Source organism: Panthera pardus, unplaced genomic scaffold (genome assembly GCF_024362965.1).
Source record: "Panthera pardus isolate Hobbes unplaced genomic scaffold, ASM2436296v1 HiC_scaffold_27, whole genome shotgun sequence".
In the NCBI taxonomy this organism is placed as follows: Eukaryota; Metazoa; Chordata; class Mammalia; order Carnivora; family Felidae; genus Panthera; species Panthera pardus.
The window spans coordinates 55,370,464-55,384,117 of record NW_026526843.1 but is presented as its reverse complement, the minus strand read 5'-3'; the positions used below and the strand labels follow the sequence as shown (position 1 = coordinate 55,384,117).

The following is a 13,654-nucleotide window of genomic DNA, read 5'->3' as shown; positions in this document are numbered from 1 at the left end:
GCTAGGGTGATGTCAGAGATTTCTCAATGAAGAGTCAGGACTTTCATCACTGCCCAACAGAAATGAAGCCACTCACCTTACAATGTCAGTGGCGGCCAACTGGGGAACAGTTATGAGGCACTTCTCTACATCCAAACCAGAGTGAAATCAGTGGGGGCTTAGTAGAGAACCACAATTTCTACCCTGGCCTAGGAGGAACAAGGAGTTCCTCCCCTGATAAGTGTCAACAGAGGCTGAGTGGGGAACCTGGACATCCACCCACAGCTGATAGTAACAGGCAGTTCTCCCATGTCCTCTGTTGTTTCAGTTTAAAGGAAGCCTACTATGTGGATCTTGAGAAGTTTAACAGAAGACCATGGGGGAGGTGAAGGGGAAAAAAAACTTACAGAGAGGGAGGGAGGCAAACCATAAAAGACTCTTAAGTACTGAGAACAAGCTGGGGGTTGATGGGGGTAGGGAGAGGGGAAAGTAGGTGATGGGCATTGAGGAGGGCACTTGTTGGGATGAGCACTGAGTGTTGTATGGAAACCAATTTGACAATAAATTATATTAAAAATAATAAAAAATAAAGGAAGCCTACTAAAACAGAAGATATGAATAAGATTCAGAGTCATAACATAATATTCAAAATGTCCAAGTTTCAATTTAAAAAATTACTAGTCATTCTAAGAACCAGAAAATTTTAGCTTCATAAGAAAAACAATTAACAGATACCAACATCAAGATAACAGAAATGTTAGACTTGTCTGACAAGGATTTTAAAGCAGTCATTATAAACATACTTTAATAAAAATTTACAAAGAGACTTAAAACAAAAATAAAGTCTCAGCAACAAAACAGAAAATCTCAGAAAATAAATAGAAGGTATAAAGAATAACTAAACAGTAATTTTAGAATTATAAAACTCAATAACTAAAAAAAAAACCCAAAACCTTAACGTATGGACTAAAAAGCAAAATGGAAACAACAGAGCAAAGAATCAGATAGAAAAATAAAAACGTGCTTAATCACAACATCAGAGAAAAAATAGATTGGAAAATAATTGAACAGAGGCTCAGAGACCTGTGGGAGTATAAGACATATCTTATATACATGTCATAAGAGTCCTCGAAGGAAAGAAAAAAGAGGGGGGAGTTGAAAAAGTATTCAAAGAAATAAGGGCTGTAAACTTCCCCAAATTAGCAAAAATCGTAAGTATAAGTTCAAGAAGTTGGGCAAATTCCAAATCGGATAAATCCAAAGAAATCCAAAGAAACTTCTTAGAACTAAAGATAAATTTTAAATCTTTAAAGCAGCAAGAGAAACCTTAACTATTGGTAATAACAACTCAAATGACAGCATATTTTTCATCAGAAATCCGAATGGCCAGAGGGAAATAGCACACCATTTTTGAAGTGCTGAAAGAAAAGAACTGTCAACTACAAATTCTGTATCTAATGAAAATATCCTTTAAGAATTAAGAGGGAATCACAAAATTAGGAGATGAAGAAAACTGAAAAAAAAATTTGTCACTAACAGACTTACCCTAAAAACTGGCTGAAGGAAGTTCTCTGAAGAGAAAGAAAATGATGATGGAATTTGGAACATCAAAAAGGAAGAAATAACATCTTAAGTAATAATATGAGTAAACAGAGTAAGTTTGCCTTCTTTTGCATTTTCTAAATTATATTGGTGTTTGAAGCAAAATTATAACACTGTATGATGTGGATCTCAATGCATGATGAGAAAATATTTAAGACAATTATGTTATAAATGTGGAGAGTAAAGAGAGATAAAGGAAGCAAACTTTTCTATAATTCACTGAAACTGACAAATTGTTGACAACAATAACTAGGATAAATTATGGATATATAATGTAATTCTTAGAGCAACCACTAAAAAGGCTATACTAAAAGATATAATCAAAAGAATCAGAGATAAATAAAAATTAAGTTATAAAACATGTTCAGCTAATCCACAGGAAAGCAAGACAAAGAAAACAGGGAAACAAAAAAGCAGAACAAACAGAAAACAAAAAATAAAAATAGGAAATCTAGCCCTAACGTTTAAATAATTGCAACGTGGTCTAAATACACCAATCAAAAGACAGAGATTTGCAGAGTGTGAAAAAAACCTTTACCCAACTACGTGTTTTCTACAAGAAATTAACTTCAAATATAATGAAAATTTAAAAATATATAATGAAAGTAAAAAGTTGGGGAAAAAAATATACCATGCAAACATTAATCAAAAGAAAACAAGAGTGTTATGTTGATATTAAATAAAAATGACTTCAGAGCAAAGAAAATTACCAGAAACAGAGAGGGACCATTACATAATGATAAAAGGGTCAATTCACCAAGAATACATAGTAAATCCTAAATGTTTATGCACCAAACAACAGAGCTGCAAAATGTATAGTACTTCAAAAACTGATAGAACTGAAAGAAAAAAGACAAGCTCACAGTTATAACTGAAGATTTCTATATGCCTCTCTCAGCAACTGGTAAGAACTACTTGGCAGAAAATGAGCAAAAATAAATAAGAACTCAACAACCCCGTCAATCAAAGTATCTAACCCTTTCATGTACCCATGGAATATACACCAAGATATACAATATCCTTGACCATAAAACAAAACTTAACCATTTCAAAACAATTAATTTCATATGGAATATATTTTCTGGGCACAGTGGAATCAAACTAAAAATCAATACCAGAAAGACAACAGGAAAATCTCTCAGCACTCTGAAACTAAATAATATACTTCAAAATAATCCACAAGTCAATGCAGAAGTCTAAAGGTAGCTAAAAGTACATAAAGCTGACAGAAAATGAAAATATATATCATAATTTGTGGGACACAGCTAGAGCCATGCTGAGAGGCTGTTTATAGCACTAAATGCTTACATTAGAGAACACAAAAAGTCTCAAATCAATAATCTAACTTTCTATATCAAGAAACTAGACAAAGAAGAGAAAAACAAATCAAAAACAAGCAAAAGAAGGAAATATATAGACAGGGGCAAAAATTAGTGGAAATATAAACAGGAAAACAATAAAGAAGATCAATAAAACTAAAGTCTAGTTTTATGAAAAAAATGATAAAATTGATAAACCTCTAGCAAGACTGACAAAGAAAAAAAGGAGAAGACACAAATTACTAGTATCAAGAATTAAGTAGGGGATAGTAATACAGACCCTGCAGACATCAAGATAATAAGGGAATACTATGAACAACTATACACTATAAATTTGACAATTTAGACGAAATAGACTACTTCATTGGAAAATACAAGTTACCACAACACACCCAATATGAGATAGATCATTTGAATAGACCTATAACTATTATGGATTTGAATTTAGAATTTTTTAAACTCCCCAGAAAACAAATCTACAGGCCCACATATTTTTACTGAATGATTCTACTAAATGTTTAAAGAATTAATACAGAGTCTATATAGTCTCTTCTAGAAAATAGACAATGATGAAACATGTCCCAGTTCATTTTATGCAGCTAGTATTATCCTGATAGCAAAACCAAAGGGAACACAAGAAAACTATAGACCAATGTTTCTCATGAACTTAGATGCAAAAATCCTCCAAAAGAGTTTTTCAAAGAAATAGGTCTTGAATTCACTTTCAATAGACATCCGACCACCAGAGATAATATCAAGAATGCCTCCAAGATTCAGATTCTGCAGAGCATATGTGTTCTCTATACCACTGTCTCTTTATAATACAGACTGTATTCCACTAAAATTATTTTATTTTAGTTTCACAAAAATGACATCAGGTCCAATATTTGGATGACCAAAAAAGGTTTAAGAACAAACTTAGAAATTGGCCTCACTTAGACAATGCTAGGTTATCTCTAGAATCCATTCTTGCAAACAGATGTACTCTTTAGCCATATTCTTTTATTTATTTATTTATTTATTTATTTATTTATTTATTTAATTTATTTATTTTAAATTTAAGTGAAATTGATTTCCATACAACACCCAGTGCTCATCCCAAAAGGTGCCCCCCTCAATACCCATCACCCACCCTCCCCTCCCTCCCATCCCCTATCAACCCTCAGTTTGTTCTCAGTTTTTAAGAGTCTCTTATGCTTTGGCTCTCTTCCACTCTAATCTTTTTTTTTTCCTTCCCCTCCCCCATGGGTTTCTGTTAAGTTTCTCAAGATCCACATATGAGTGAAAACATATGGTATCAGTGTTTCTCTGTAAGACTTATTTCACTTAGCATAATATTCTCCAGTTCCATCCACGTTGCTACAAAGGGCCATATTTCATTCTTTCTCATTGCCACGTAGTACTCCATTGTGTATATAAACCACAATTTCTTTATCCATTCATCAGTTGATGGACATTTAGCCATAATTTGGCTATTGTTGAGAGTGATGCTATAAACATTGGGGTACAAGTGCCCTATGCATCAGCACTCTTGTATCCCTTGGGTAAATTCCTAGCACTGCTACTGCTGGGTCATAGGGTAGGTCTATTTTTAATTTTTTGAGGAACCTCCACACTGTTTTCCAGAGTGGCTGCACCAATTTGCACTCCCACCAACAGTGCAAGAGGGTTCCCGTTTTTCCACATCCTCTCCAGCATCTATAGTCTCCTGATGTGTTCATTTTGGCCACTCTGACTGGCATTAGGTGATATCTGAGTGTGGTTTTGATTTGTTTTTCCCTGATGAGGAGCGATGTTGAGCATCTTTTCATGTGCCTGTTGGCCATCTGGATGTCTTCTTTAGAGAAGTGTCTGCTCATGTTTTCTCCACATTTCCTCACTGGGTTATTTGTTTTTCAGGTGTGGAGTTTGGGGAGCTCTTTATAGATTTTGGATACTAGCCCTTTGTCCGATGTGTCATTTGCAAATATCTTTTCCCATTCCGTTGGTTGCCTTTTAGTTTTGTTGGTTGTTTCCTTTGCTGTGTAGAAGCTTTTTATCTTCATAAGGTCCCAGTAATTCACTTTTGCTTTTAATTCCCTTGCCTTTGGGGATGTGTCAAGGAAAAAATTGCTACGGCTGAGGTCAGAGAGGTTTTTTCCTGCTTTCTCCTCTAGGGTTTTGATGGTTTCCTGTCTCACATTCAGGTCCTTTATCCATTTTGAGTTTATTTTTGTGAATGGTGTGAGAAAGTGGTCTCGTTTCAACCTTCTGCATGTTGCTGTCCAGTTCTCCCAGCACCATTTGTTAAAGAGACTGTCTTTTTTCCATTGGATGTTCTTTCCTGCTCTGTCAAAGATTAGTTGGCCATACGTTTGTGGGTCTAGTTCTGGGGTTTCTATTCTATTGCATTGGTCTATGTGTCTTTTGTTGTGCCAATACCATGCTGTCTTGATGATTACAACTTTGTAGTAGAGGCTAAAGTCTGGGATTGTGATGCCTCCTGCTTTGGTCTTCACTTCAAAATTACTTTGGCTATTCGGGGCCTTTTGTGGTTCCATATGAATTTTAGGATTGCTTGTTCTAGGTTCGAGAAGAATGCTGGTGCCATTTTGATTGGGATTGCATTGAATGTGTAGATAGCTTTGGGTAGTATTGACATTTTGACAATATTTATTCTTCCAATCCATGAGCATGGAATGTTTTTCCATTTCTTTATATCTTCTTCAGTTTCCTTCATAAGCTTTCTATAGTTTTTACCATACAGATCTTTTACATCTTTGGTGAGATTGATTCCTAGGTATTTTATGCTTCTTGGTGCAATTGTGAATGGGATCAGTTTCTTTATTTGTCTTTCTGTTGCTTCATTATTAGTGTATAAGAATTCAACTGATTTCTGTGCATTGATTTTGTATCCCACAACTTTGCTAAATTCAGGTATCAGTTCTAGCAGACTTTTGGTGGAGTCTATTGGATTTTCATTGTATAGTATCATGTCATCTGCAAAAAGTGAAAGCTTGACATCATCTTTGCCAATTGTGATGCCTTTGATTTCCTTTTGTTGTCTGATTGCTGATGCTAGAACTTCCAACACTATGTTAAAAAACAGTGGTGAGAGTGGACATCCCTGTCATGTTCCTGATCTCAGGGAGAAAGCTCTCAGTTTTTCCCCATTGAGGATGATGTTAGCTGTGGGCTTTTCATAAGTGGCTTTTATGATGTTTAAGTATGTTCCTTCTATCCCAACTTTCTCAAGGGTTTTTATTAAGAAAGGTGGCTGAATTTTGTCAAAGGCCTTTTCTGCATCGATTGACAGGATCATATGGTTCTTATCTTTTCTCTCATTAATGTGATGTATCACGTTGATTGATTTGTGAATGTTGAACCAGCCCTGCAGCCCAGGAATGATTCCCACTTGATCATGGTGGATAATTCTTTTTATATGCTGTTGAATTCGATTTGCTAGTATCTTATTGAGAATTTTTGCATCCATATTCATCAGGGATATTGGCCTGTAGTTCTCTTTTTTTCCTGGGTCTCTGTCTGGTTTAGGAATCAAAGTAATACTGGCTTCATAGAATGAGTCTGGAAGTTTTCCTTCCCTATTTTTTGGAATAGCTTGAGAAGGATAGGTATTATCTCTGCTTTAAATGTCTGGTAGAACTCCCCTGGGAAGCCATCTGATCCTGGACTCTTATTTGTTGGGAGGTTTTTGATGACTGATTCAATTTCTTCGCTGGTTATGGGTCTGTTCAAGCTTTCTATTTCCTCCTGATTGAGTTTTGGAAGCGTGTGGGTGTTTAGGAATTTGTCCATTTCTTCCAGGTTGTCCAGTTTGTTGGCATATAATTTTTCATAGTATTCCCTGATAACTGCTTGTATCTCTGAGGGATTGGTTAATAATTCCATTGGTGGAGAACAAAGGCACTCACCAGCGCCATCTCCCTCGCCCATCCCCCAGCACCGGGAGGGAGTCAGACCCGCCAATGGAGGGATGGATCCGCAGAAGCACAGCGTGGGGTGTTTGCGTGGTGCAAGCAAGTTCCCTGGCAAGAACTGGTTCCCTTTGGGATTTTGGCTGGGGGATAGGTGAGGGAGATGGCAGTGGCGAGCACCTTTGTTCCCCGCCAAGCTGAGCTCTGTTGTCCGGGGCTCAACAAATCTCCCTCCCGTTGTCCTCCTACCCTCCTGCTCTCCGAGCAGAGCTGTTAATTTATAACCTTCCAGATGTTAAGTCCCGCTAGCTGTCAGAACACCCTCCGTTCAACCCCTCCGCTTTTGCAAGCCAGACTCAGGGGGCTCTGCTTGGCCGGTGGGCCGCCCCCCCCCCCCACTACCTCCCGCCAGTCCGTGTAGCGTGCACCGCCTCTTTGCCCTTCCTATCCTCTTCCGTGGGCCTCCTGTCTGTGCTTGGCTCCAGAGAACCCATTCTGCTAGTCTTCTGGCGGTTTTCTGGGTTACTTAGGCAGGTGTAGGTGGAATCTAAGTGATCAGCAGGACACAGTGAGCCCAGTGTCCTCCTACGCCGCCATCTTCCCGACCAATCCCTCCAAATGAGAATCTAGCCATATTGTTTAGCATCTATCTTCTGTTTCTCATTTCATTGTAGGGGAACTTACTACTCCAGTAGTCTCTACCCTTCCGTAAATCAGAAAAAGCAAGGCACTGGCCTTTCTCATTTCTTACTGCAAGGATACGGTGGGGACGGGTAGAATAGAAAATGGAAAAGATGAGGACAAAGACTACAAGTTAGAATCAGGTTTTGCTATAGGAGTGAGGAGAGAATAAGGGCATTACTATTTCTATAATGCTTTCCTGAATGCTAATTATTCAATATAAGTGTATGCAACCCTTTTTTAATCAAAGTATAATCAACTATAATGCAACCCTTTTTTAATCAAAGTATAATAAACTCTTGTAAAACAGGATTTTTATTTAGAACTTTCTGTTCTTAATTAAGGGAAGCATCCTTGGCTAGTGGTTTGTCACTGTTGATTTCACATCCACTCTTGACCTCATCTTACCTGCAGAATATAGCAAATTTGCTGTTTTGTACACTCTGACAATCCTCTGGGAATCAAGGATTCAATGTCTTCTGACTGTAAGAAAAGAGAGGCTTATACATTGAAAAGATACACATGAGTATTGTAATTTTAGGGTCTGCAGTTCACAAACTTTTGTGCAGCAGAGCATATTTTTAGGAACATCAAAAGATTATTTCAGTTTTGGGCGATAGTTGCTACCAACTTCCTTTCTACCCTGATAGTTCTTACTTTTAAAAAAATTGACTATAGAGGCACCTGGGTGGCTCAGTCGGTTAAGTGTCCAACTCCTGGTTTCAGCTCAGATCATTATTTCACAGTTTGGTGGGTTCGAGCCCTGCACTGGGATCTGTGCTGACAGGGCAGAGCCTACTTGGGATTCTCTCTCTCTCTCTCTCTCTCTCTCTCTCACTATCTCTGCCCCTTCCCCACTCATGCTGTCTCTTTTTCAAAATAAATAAACTTAAATTATTTAATTTTTTTTTAAAAAAATGATTATACTACAGACACTATGGAAAGTACCTTGAATTCTAGGCATTTTAGGGAAAAACTTTATGCAACCAATCAGATGTTCCATTTCTACATTTTTTAAGAGTAATTTGAAAAACAAAAAGATGGCCTCTCAAGTCCCATTAAATACTCTCAGTGTATCTTTCAACAACTGGAAGCTTTGATGAGTGATAAATATGACATTTGAGAGGCTTATTTTTTAAATAATGAAAATTGAGGATTTACATTGAGCTATGATGACTTCTGAAAAAGTAAATGTTGACACAGCAACATTGAAAAGCTTTAACTGATTTTTTTTTTTAGTTGAAGCAATGCAAATTTATTATCTAGTAGTTTTGGAGGTTGGAATCAATGGGGCAAAATTAATGTGTCAGCAGAACTGCATTCTTTTGATGGGCTCTAGGGGAGAATCTATTTCATTGCCTTTTTGTTTCTACAGGCTGCCTGAATTCCTTGGCTGGTGGCCTCATCACTCCCATCTCTGCTTCCATTGGCAGATCTCCTGACTCTGACCTCCTGCCTCCCTCTTTTAAGGACCGTTAGTGTTAACATTGGGCCCACCCACATAATCCAGGATAAGCTCCTCACTTTAAGATTCTTAGCTTAGTCACATTTGCAAAGTTTATTTTACCATATTAAGGTAACATATTCAAAAGTTTCAGGGATTAAGGTGTGGACATCTTTGGGGGGCCATTATTCTGTCTTCCACATAATCTTATTGCCCTTCTTCTGAAGCTCATATCCATATAGTTTCCCTCTGTGAGGTCTAGATCCAAGAGAGGGAGATTCTAATAGAGGAAGGGTCTTCTCTTCCACCTGCTCAAGACCCTCCTTGGATGACTAACCAAGAATCCACTTCCTCAGAAGACATCTTTCCCTCTTCCTCAGGGGGTGATTTTTCTCTATGGCTGCTGCAAGACAAGTTAATTAGAATACCATCCAGTACCTCTGACTTCAGTACCCTTATCCCAAACTATAGAAGGATGATGTCCTTACAAAAAACAAAAAAAAAACAAAAACAAAAAACAAAAACAGATAGCCAAGGACTGAAGTTAAGACATCACAGCAGATACTTATCTTGCCAAATCCTATGCCCAGCCCAACATGTATCATTGTCTTCTTTTATTTTATTCAAATATAATTAACATACAGTGTTATATTAGTTTCAGGTGTACAATATAATGATTCAGCAATTCTATACATTTCTCAGTGCTTATCAAAGTAAGTATACTCTTAAGCCCAGTTATTTATTTTACCCATATCCCCACTGACATCCCCTTTTGTGAGAAGCTTCAACTAATTTTAAGTGAAAATCACTGTAATGAATGCAGTATATCAATACATTGAAAATAAAGAAAAAAATTGGAGCACCTGGGTGGTGGTTAAGCATCCAACTTTGGCTCAGGTCATGATCTCATGGTTTGTGAGTTCGAGCCCTGCGAAGGGCTCTGTGCTGACAGCTTGCAGCCTGGACCCTGCTTTGGATTCTGTGTCTCCTTCTCTCTCTGCCCCTCCCCCACTTGTGTTCTGTCTCTCTCTATTAAAAAATAAATAAATGTAAGCAAAAAAATTTTTTTAAAAAAGAAAAAAACACAAAAGAGGCCACTGTACTTTTTTATTACATCGAAATCAGTTCTTTCTCTATCTGATTACTTATTCCATTTGAAGTAATACTTAACAAAATGTGCATATATAATAGAATTAAAAATTGAAAAAAACTTAAGTTGATTTCTGTTTGGCATGGGTCATAAGGTTCAAAATACATTAAAACTAACTTTGCTACTTAGTTAATGTAGGTCTTAATTTTCTTTTTTTTTTTTTTTTTTTAATTTTTTTAACGTTTATTTATTTTTGAGACAGAGACAGAGCATGAATGGGGGAGGGGCAGAGAGAGAGGGAGACACAGAATCGGAAGTGGGCTCCAGGCTCTGAGCCATCAGCCCAGAGCCCGACGCGGGGCTCGAACTCACGGACCGCGAGATCGTGACCTGAGCTGAAGTCGAACGCTCAACCGACTGAGCCACCCAGGCGCCCCAGGTCTTAATTTTCTAAAGCAGAGAGTATGTGGTAAATGAAATTTTAAATGTTTTGATAAGCAAAGACAAAGTCATAAACAACAGTTGATGAAATATTTTTCACATTAATAATTATTACCTTTATGATTATTACTTTTATGGCCATTAGAAAAATATAAAAAAATTAACATTTTTATTTATTTTTGAGAGACACAGAGAGATGGAGTGTGAGCATGGGAAAGGTAGAGAGGGAGACACAGAATCTGAAATAGGCTCCAGGATCTGCATGGTCAGCACAGAGCCCAACCTGGGGCTTGAACCCACCAACTGTAAGATCATGACCTGAACTGAAGTTGGATGCTTCCCCAACTGAGCCACCCAGGTGTCCTGTAATTACAAACATAAACGGTTCTATCATTTTAAAGACAAAATAATCATTATATCTTTCACTAATCTGTGTTTCTAGTCTAATAAAGGTACCAAACTAAAACAGTATTATTGGTGCAAATATCAGAATCTGCTTTGTTATCACCTATATTTGATTTTCAACTATTTTTGCACTTACCTCATCTGTAGACTCAAAGTCCTCTTTGCTGCAAGAGTGAAAATAAAAAGATAGACAACCTTAAGAAAATGTATGTATTGATCATATATAAATGCTAGTGTTTCTAATTCTTTTATCTTATGTTTTAATATATCATAATAACAGCAATTCAATTTACAATTCAAGTAAGAAATTTTAAGCTAACTAAAATGGCACTTATCAAAAATAAAGATAATTTTCCTGAAACGAGTTAATCTACTAAAAATGACCAATATTGATTAGGGAGAGGAAGAGGCCAACATGGCAGAGAAGTAGGGGGATCCAAACTTCCCACATCTCTCAAAGAATGCTGAAGCCAAAGGACTTTGAAACCCCAAGAGTCTGGGAGGAAAAGAGACTGAGTCTAAAAGGGAGTCACTGGAACATCCTTGATGGGCTATAGGTAGGTGATTGAGAACTGGGGGAGATAAAATGGGCCATGTAAGCACAGAGGGGAGTGATCCCCTTTTGTGGAGAGACAAAGGGAAGAGAAACAGTGGCTGGGGAAGCATAGGACTGTATCTGGACAAAAGATAAACCTCGGGCTGGGACTGAGAGCGATACCATCTCTAACTGCAGGGCTTTCTTGGACTGGGGCCAGCTGACCCATTCGCACACCTGGGGAGGAGGAAAGCCAGACCCGGGTTCGGTGGTAGGTCAGGGGTGCAGTGCACAGTAGAAGAAACCAGTCCCCTCCTTGGAGTGCTGTGGGAAAGGACAAAGCCTGCCTGCCTCTGCCATCCTGGGGCGCAGCGGGGATGTCAGCAACACAGTCTGCAGCAGGAAAAGATGGTCCTCCCTGAAGTGCTGAGGCACAAAGCCAGCTGGGAGCACATATCAGGCTGCACAGAGAGGCACTTCCTCAGTGCCAGAGCAGACAGAGTGGGACTTTGAATCCTAGCCAAGCACTGGTCAGGGGAGTCAGGGGAGCAAGAAGCACCGCCCCATCTGCACCTGCTGCAGTGAGGATGACTCAAATGGAGTCCACCAAGCCCCATGGAGAAGAGACTGGGGGATCGCCATCCCCCACCCCCACCCCCTGCACCACCAAGGCAAGACCTCAGGGATCTGTCCGGGGCCCATAGTGGAGGCAGAACCAGCCTACACCAAACCACGCCCCTCCATGCCTGGTCACTGCATATCTGCTGGAGCAGGACAGATGCTGTGGAACCAAAGGGCTCTATCATCCAAACCAGTGCTGCTGCAGAGCCTGGATTAATTCTCGGACAATTCTTGTTATTTAGATACATATTCCCTTCTTATCTCTTCCCTCATCTAGGCTGGTTACTCTGGTTGTTGGTTTGTTTAAGCAGACATATTTAATCCATTCTCTTCATACATATTCTACACCACTTTCTCTACTTTCCTTTCTCTCTCTTTGGAATAATCAAGCCATAGTTTCTCTGTCTGGGTAACTTTATCTTTTATTTTTCCCCCACCTCCTTCTTTATTTTCTTTCTTTCTCTCTCTCTGGATAAGGCCATTTAGACTCTCTGCCTAGTCAATGTTTATTTTCTCTTTGTCCCCACCCCTGTCATTTCTCTCTTTGTATATGATCTTCCATCAGCACTGCCTCTACCCTGTTCTTTACTTGTAGCTGGTGTTTCTGCTTTTTTGCTTTTGGATTAGTTTGTTTGTTTTATATGTGTGTGTGTCTGGTCTGTCTGTTTGTTTGTCTTATTTGTCTGTGTGTTTGCCTGTCTTTGTTTCCTGTTGGTTTTTCTGTTTGTTTTCCTTTCCAGGGATAATTCAAATAACAACTCAAATCAGATCTTGTGGAGGGTCCAAAACATCACTACAAGTAGAGAAATAAAATGACCAAAATCGGGACAACACAGAGCAAGTAACACTCTCCAAAAAAACACCTACTGAAGGACCAGGTCCTGAACAGTGTATGACCCCCCTTTAATATAAGAGTGCTCACAGGTACAGAGCACATAACAAGCTTCTAAAACTCATAAGGGACAGAAAAGTAGCCAAAATGATGAAATGGAAGAATTCCATGCAAAAGAAAATCCAGGAAGAACTGAAAACTAAAGAATTGATCTAAACAGATATAAGCAATATAACTGAATAAGAATTTAGAATAATAGTCATAACATTAATCACTGGGCTTGAAGAAGGCATAGAAGACAGCAGAGAATCTATTACTGCAGAGATTAAGGAACTAAAAATCAGTCACGATGAATTAATAAATGCTATAAATGAGGTGCAAAATAAAATGGAGGCGGCCACAGCACAGATTGAAGAGGCAGAGGGGAGAATAGGTGAATTAGAAGATAAAATTATGGAAAAAGAGGAAGCTGAGAAAAAGAGAGATTAAAAAATCCAGGATCAAGAGGGGAAAATTAGAGAAGTAAGTGATGCAATCAACTGGAACAATATCTGTATCATAGGAATTCCAGAAGAAGAAAAGAGAGAGAAAGAGTCTGAAAATGCACTTGAATGAATCATAGCTGAGAACTTCCCTGATCTGGGGAAGGAAAAAGGCAGTGAAATACAAGAGGCACAGAGAACTCCCTTCAGACATAACTTGATTCGATCTTCTGCATGACATATCATAGTGAAACTGGCAAAATACAAGGATAAAGAGAAAATTCTGAAAGCAGCTAGGGATAAACACGC

At 38.3% G+C, this 13,654-nt stretch overlaps 1 protein-coding gene across 2 annotated transcripts in view; it reads right to left on the bottom strand.

Annotated features, from left to right (window-relative positions):
- Positions 1–13,654, bottom strand: part of POF1B (POF1B actin binding protein) — a 115,622-nt gene that overhangs the window by 17,969 nt on the left and 83,999 nt on the right. For both annotated transcript variants that reach the window (XM_019439678.2, XM_053891445.1), the window contains exons 7-8: positions 11,012–11,039; positions 7,904–7,978 (exon numbers count right to left, since the gene is read on the bottom strand). In XM_019439678.2, coding sequence (XP_019295223.2) covers positions 7,904–7,978; positions 11,012–11,039 — 103 coding nt within the window. The remainder of the gene's footprint in view (positions 1–7,903; positions 7,979–11,011; positions 11,040–13,654) is intronic.